The 7,193-nt window shown below is 45.9% G+C and overlaps 1 protein-coding gene across 5 annotated transcripts in view; it reads left to right on the plus strand.

Annotated features, from left to right (window-relative positions):
- Atg7 (autophagy related 7) overlaps positions 1-7,193 on the plus strand; it is a 207,535-nt gene that overhangs the window by 119,808 nt on the left and 80,534 nt on the right. For all 5 annotated transcript variants that reach the window (XR_005503229.2, XR_010065647.1, XM_063286089.1 and 2 more), the window contains one exon: positions 3,678-3,800. Coding sequence is in view for 3 of the 5 variants with exons in the window: in XM_063286089.1 (XP_063142159.1) it covers positions 3,678-3,800 (123 nt within the window). In the remaining 2 variants the exon portion in view is untranslated. The remainder of the gene's footprint in view (positions 1-3,677; positions 3,801-7,193) is intronic.

The following is a 7,193-nucleotide window of genomic DNA, read 5'->3' on the forward strand; positions in this document are numbered from 1 at the left end:
TGATAGAGAAGAGAGAGTTAGCACAGTCTCAGATGGAGATGTGATGTTCCTGGCAACGTCCCTACAAAGACGTTCCACTGCCATCTCAGTCCGGAGATGTGTTTTCATATACATCGTAAATAACAGAAACCCACTGTACAAATGGTTATGCAAAGGCTCTGATCAGGTCTGATTAGACCAGAGTGAACGCTGGGCTGGCGAGGTGGCTCAGGAGTAAAAGTGCTTGCTGCCAAGCCTGGCAACCAGAGTTCAATCTCCAGGACCCAGATGATGGAAGGAGAGAGCTGACTCCCACAGGTTGTCCTCTTCCCTGTAAGTGAACACCTTTGCAGCAGATTGGGCCAGGATGTGTGAGCAGAAGGGGGTGGAGAGAGCAGAAGCAGTCAGGATGTACCTCTGCTTTATTTAGGAAAATCTTCCCAACCTGTGGTGGTAAACTTGTAGCGTTCCTCGTTGCCTTAGGGGTTTCTGCTCTGCAGCACCCTTGGTGGCTTAAGGGCAGTGCTGTGCCTCGCGTAGGTTGGAGTTAGATGCACTTTATCTTCCTTCCTTCCTCTTCTTGTCTGTTTGTCTGTTTGTCTGTTATTATAGTTGTAGATACATTCCATCCTCTAAGAAGACTCCCCATCAAGGAGGAGAACTAAACCTTTCCCAAGCTGCTTGGGTTCAGTGGTTTAACTCACAGCACTGGAGGTCTGTGCCTGAGTCCACACCCCCCAAGAGGATTACGTCTTTCCACATATTTTCTAGCCAGTGCTGTTAAAGCCTCCGAATTAAGCTGTGCACCCTGCATACAGGCTGCCTGTCCTTCACTTGTTCTTGCTGTCCCTCTTCTGCACACAGATTTGTAGGGTTACACAGTGATCTGGAGAAATAAGGGCTTAAAGTCCAACAAAATATCCACTTGTGCTAAGTCGTCATTAAATAGATCAGACTTAGCACTTGGAAGCCCTTCGTTTAATTTGAATAACTATTCTTCTGAGATGCCATTCTGACTTGTGAGGAATCTCATTATTGAGGGTAAAGGAATCCATATTTATTAAATGCTTTCCTTTTGTTGTTGTTTATTTTGGCTTTTTGAGACAAGCCTTGCTCATACTGTAGACCAGGCTGGCCTCAAGCTCAGAGATCCACCTACAGTGCTAGAATCAAAGGCAGGCACCACCATAGCCCAGCTCTTAAATGATTTCTAAAACCCACACATTGGGCTGTCAAGCCGATGGCTCTGGCTGACTGCTGAGAAACCTCCCCTCCCTCTCTCCCCTCTCCCCCAGTCTCAGATGCTGACTTTCCCACACATGTCTGCCCCTTCTTAACTTCCATACTGCCTGGGTCAGGAGAGCTGGCCATGAACACTAAGCCCACTGTACTTTTGTTTCCACTTGTACTTCTTAAGCAGGTTACACTCATGAACTGAGGGCAGCTTTATGCAGTCTCTGTCATATGCCTGAATCTGACCCGTGGCTAGCTAGCCACAGCAGACAATATGGACAGCTCTGCCTGTGACACAAGACCAGCACTCAGCCTATTTTGAGATTTCTAAGTGCAGAACACTGAAACCATCGAAAGAATGTATGAGCCTGGTTTCCCCTTTTTATCCTCCCTCCCTCCTTTAAAGTCACCACTGCATACACAGTCTGGATATTGGCTTTGTTTAATGTATTGCTATATCTTGGAAATCAATTTGTACCAGTTGTTCAGAGCCATGTGTGTTTTATAATGAGTTACAGGATATGCCACTGATTGTAAATACGGCATAATAAGGCTGCACAGTCCCCTGTCAGATATCTGTTTTCAAGGTTTTTTACTACAGTGGTTCAGTGAGCAATCTTACATCTGTGTTCATGCTACAGACAGCTGCTCCTAAATTTTCACAAGTGAAACTGCTAAATTGTGGTATTTATGCTTTTCCAAAAGGAGAATTTTTTACATTCTACTTCTTGACTTACTGCTTCTCGGGTGTCTGTTCACATGTTCACTGACTCCTGGATGTGCCTCTGTCTGCTGTCTTTTTCACACTACTCTGCTGTCTCTTCTGGGTCCTGGACCCTGCAGCTGCACTTCCTGCCCTTCAGGCAGCTACTGTGACACTGATCCATGGGTAGGACAGTCATATGTTTTGCTCCAAGAGCTTTTGTTCTGTCAAGGTGACTGGCCTGTCATCTTCTGGCCTTTTATGTGAAGGATGACATGCTTATGGGAATCCTGTCTACGGCTTAACTGCTCAGATGGACTCTCACAACAAGTAGTTTATGTACCCAGCACCCAGACATTGTTATTGTTAATACCATGGGCCACCCTGAGCATCTCTCTTCTAGGTACAGTCTCTCCGTAGGTATACCTCAATCTTGAATTATAAAACCCTAGATTAATCTTACCTGCTTTTATTTTTAACTTTGTGTAAAGGTAATTGTGACATACCTATAGATTCTTCCTTCTGTAATGTTTGACACATATATTTTCAATTCCTATTGTCATATAGTATTCCATTCTCAATAGTCACTTAAGTAACTCTAGTTTGGTTACCATGAAGAGTGTTGCCAGGAACGCTTGTGTCTGTCTGCTGATACTGCATTGTGCACATCTTTGTGTGTGTGTGTGTGTGTGTGTGTGTGTGTGTGTGTGTGTGTGTGTGTGCATACACATATATATGGGTCTCTGAGTCATAGGGCACATAAGTAAGTACTAAACTTCTAGATGGTCTCCTCTGATACTTTATGGGAGTCTCAAGTGTCCCCTATCCTGACTTTGTAACCCCTCTGGTGGATCACTGATCACAGGATGTTGAGCACATTCTTGTGTCGATTGTCCTTGTTTGTGGCAGCCCTGTTGACATAATACAGTCCTGTTTCTAACCGTTGTGTTTTAACATGCTTTTTTGCTAGCTGGTATGATTTCTAACAGATCATGCTGTTCTGCCCACTCCCTTGATTACTTTCCATTTTTCCTTGAATCTTCTCTCATCTGTTATTTATTTTGTACCAAGTGAATCTTGGGCCTAGTAGCTTGAGTCTTGTAGAACATTCAATGAACTTGCATGAAACTTACTTTATTGGAGACGTTGGCATCTACACAGATGTCATGACTCTCCCAAGCAGAGGAGTAAATACTCAGTCCTCCTGTATTTTTTTCCTACAGATGTTTTTAAGAGAGAGAGGGGGGATGAGAATGTGTGTGTATGTGTCTGTTCCAAATGTCACATCTTTATGTTAGCACAGAGGCATCAGGTTGTCTGAAGCTAGAGTTACAGCCAGTTTTGAGCACCTGATGGTGGGTACTGGGAGCTGAACCCAGGTCCTCTGCAGGAGCAGCAGTCCCTTAATCACTGGGCTTTCTCCAGCCTGTCAGATAGCACATTTACCCTATGTTTTATTTTTCTTTTAAGAAAATTTTTATCACATTGGTTCATTTACATATAGTTGTATGTGCTGTGTATGAGCATGTGTAAATGTGTGCGTATGTCATGGAGTGCATATGGAGATCAGAGGACAACTTGTGGGTGTCAGTTACTTCTACTCTGTGGGCCCTGGGGATTGGGTCATAGGGTTGGCGGTAGGCACCTTTGCCTGCTGAACTATCTCCCTGCTTTTAGCAAGTGCTTGTTAGAAATTAGAATATTATGCATATCTAACAGCAGCAGTACAGCCCCCCTTTCTAAAAGTCCCAATGTTTTGCAGGTTCTTGATCAATATGAGCAAGAAGGATTCACCTTCCTGGCCAAGGTGTTTAACTCTTCACATTCCTTCTTAGAAGATTTGACTGGTCTTACACTGCTCCACCAAGAGACCCAAGCTGCTGAGGTAAGAGCATGTTTCTGTCCTAAGGATTAAGGGTAAAACCTGCCTGACTCTCCCCTTTGTGAAAGTGAATAGACAGATTGACTTGGACTTTTTTCTTTCTGAGGGCAAGGAGCACCCTGGTTTGCTAACGTGTCTGCCCAAAACCCCAAGCCAGGGCAGAGCAAGTCCAGCCACTGATTTCCTAGCATCCCTTGTATTTCTGGATAGTGTGCTTGAGTACAGCTGTTGGTAAACAGTTTCCTTATAAGGGGTCTGTCAAACACAAGTCTGAGAGGATCCTGGACTCTGGGCTGTGTCATCAGAGAAAACATGGCTGACTTGTTAAAAGTCTGGTCAATCTTAGGTGCCAACATTGGCCTGCTGTAAAATGTCCCTGTCAGCTTGGGAGTTGTGCAAGTCTCCACCCTGAATGAGAGACAGCCACAGGCTGAGTGTGAAAATAGGTTCTCACAGTGAACTTGCTTTCCCCTGAAGAGGTCATGAGGTGAATTGAACCCTCAAGGCACTTCCATGGCTGTGCAGGGAAGCCCTTGCCACCCCACATTCTGAACACCTGGTTCAGACTTGGCTACAGAAGCATGAGTCTTGATCATTTATAATCATCCAGGGATTTTGTCTCTATACTACATAGAAGGCCTCAAGGAGTGGGTGAGCTGGACCAGTCTTGGCCAGCAAACCTTTGGAAAAACCAGAGCACAGCTGCTAGGACTTGTGAGCAGGCTGGGGTGATTTACTGGCACACCCAGGAAACCAGGCTGTCCTCTAGCACTGCTTAGTACTGAAAATGAATTATCTCTAACTTGTTCCGATGTGGGGTCATTAAACAGATGTGAACTTTCTGGTACTTAAAACCTGGAGAGTCCCTCATTTCTGGGGTTAGGAAGGAAATAGCACCTCTGGAGAACTCTGAGAGACAAAGCTGACCCCTAGACCTGAGACTGGGTCCCACACAGGTTTCAAGTTATGCTGATGGCAGCGGGAAGTGCATGGGGAGGAACCTGCAGGTCTTTGCAGCTGTGACGTCACTGACAAGATGGTGGAAGGGCTTTTCCCAGTCACCCAGAAGAGCAGAGACTTCTTCTGCTCTCACTCTAGAGACACAGACAAGATGTCAGGGGCGGGGACTCAACTTTTGATCACATCTAGTTATCCTGTCTTTAGTTGCTCAGATGGCCATGTCCTTCTCAAAGACCCAGAGAAAAAGAAGTTCCAGTGAGCCTCGGTAACAACAGGCTGTGGAGAGACAGCCTCACCTGTGAGCCTGAGCGGGTTCCGTGTTTGTTCTTCTTTGTTTAGGTTTCTTCGCTAAGTCAGCTCTCGGGTCTTAAGTGCCCCATAACATTGGAGGTGAAGGATAATAAGCCAGTTAGCCTATGACCCAGGCGTGGCTTGCAGCTTACAGTGTTTTGGAGCTTGCCCTACATTAAATTTTGAAGAAAGCCAGAATTTTAAAATTATGTTTTTTACATTAAAGTCTGAATTTCCTCGTTTTCAACTTCTTTGAAAAATCGGATCTGGCAACTACAGGTACATGCTTGACTAAAGGGAGCCAAACAAATGAAGCATTGGATGCAGGTTTCGACGGCATAAAGCCTGTAACGTGCTGAGGATGTAGAGCACTTCCAAGCACGCGAAAGGCCCTGGGTGCAGTGCCAGCACCACATTAGGAAAGCCTATAGGGACGCAGTCGTGCCTGTCACGTGGCCCCGTTTCCTCTCCTGGAGACACAGCTGCTCTTTCTTCATCCTTCAGCCTGCTCTGGATTTATTTCATGCTCTGCAGTTGACGGCCTTTCTGAGAGTTTGGATCTGTAACCCTTGACTTGCCAAAGCTCTAAATAGAAGCTTCAAAAGAAAAGCAAAAATAGTACCCTCACCAGGGGACCTGATAAGAGCAAAATTCATTGTTTCATGTATGTGGTTTTAGTAGAGTAAAAAGAACATGTGTGTGAGAGAATAAATGTGTACGTCAGAGAATAGCTGGGGATACAGCTTACTAGTGAAGCACTTTCCTAGCATGTGGAAGCCCAAGCACACACACACACACACACACACACACACACACACACACACACTATGGCTGTCTTCAGACACACCAGAAGAAGGAATTGAATGCCATTACAGATGGTCGCAGGCCACCGTGTGGTTGCTGGGAATTGAACTCAGGACCTCTGGAAGAGTCCATCTCTCCAGCCCCAGTCCCTTAGTTTTAAAGGATGAGACACTGTCTTTCTAAATAAAAGCTGGATTTGGTCATTGGAAAGCTGGGGAGGAGAGGACCAACGCCCTGGCCTTTCCTGAGTTACAGAGCACATGGCAGCCACAAAGCTCATCCCAGTCCTCCTGTATAATCCATCATTTTTAGTTTTCCCTGAGTGCCCTCACTATTGCCCTGCTTTCCCTGCCCTTCTAGCACTAATCTCTGGAAAGCTCCGAATTCTTTCAGCACCTGTATCTCCTCTCCTCCTGCTCCCTGAGAGGGAAGGGCACTCAGTTGAACCACATGTAAAGAGCCACAGTGACAAACAAAAGATCCAGGCAAGCAGGTCATCCTGTGTTCAGTGAGATCAAACATGGTCACCTTAGCTTTGTTACCCACCATGCTCCTGCCATTGCCCCTCATCCTAACAGACTGCAGTGAGTCCATTCAGGGTCACTGTTGCTCTATCCTGCTGCAGAGATCAGCGGGCAATGTGGAAGGTGTACTTAAGGAACATGGTGCAGATGGCCCTGGGGGCCAGCCCTGGAAAGATGCTTTGGTTTCGGTAGTAATGTTTTTGTGGTAACAATGAGGGACAGGGACTTCTGCCATTAGGAATGAAACTTGAAGGCAAAGTAACAGGACCAGTGAACCAGCATGGCAGAGAACAGAAAGTTACCCTGTTTGTCACAGTGAGAGGAGGCCGCAGGGCTGGGGTGCAGTTTTTGTTTTGTTTTGTTTTTATATACAGGGTCTCACTGTGTAACCCTGGATGGCTTGGAACTACATGGAACCAAGGCTTGGTCTATGTACATCTAACATCACAGAGATCTCCCTGCCTCTGCCACCCAAGTGACAACCCAAATGCTCTTCTGTGGAATGTGTATGGACGGTTAATTTTATTTCACACCAAAAAGTTAAAAGAACCTAGGAAAGGCCATTTGCCTTGGCTTGTATTTTATCTTGGGGCCTTGGACAGACACCCACATTCTTTGAACCCCATCCGGGTGTCAAATGGTGCTTTCATTTTGCCCATGGATGTTAGAAGTCCCCACAGAGGAAAGGTCCCACTTAGCTTCCTACATATATAAAGCATGGCCGTGTGGGGGCTGCTTTCATGCTTTACCTTCCAGGCCCAGCTTGCTGAGAGTGGTACTGGTTCACGGACACTGGCCTTGACTTGATGGTCCTTCC

This window comes from Rattus norvegicus, chromosome 4 (genome assembly GCF_036323735.1).
Source record: "Rattus norvegicus strain BN/NHsdMcwi chromosome 4, GRCr8, whole genome shotgun sequence".
Lineage (NCBI taxonomy): Eukaryota > Metazoa > Chordata > Mammalia > Rodentia > Muridae > Rattus > Rattus norvegicus.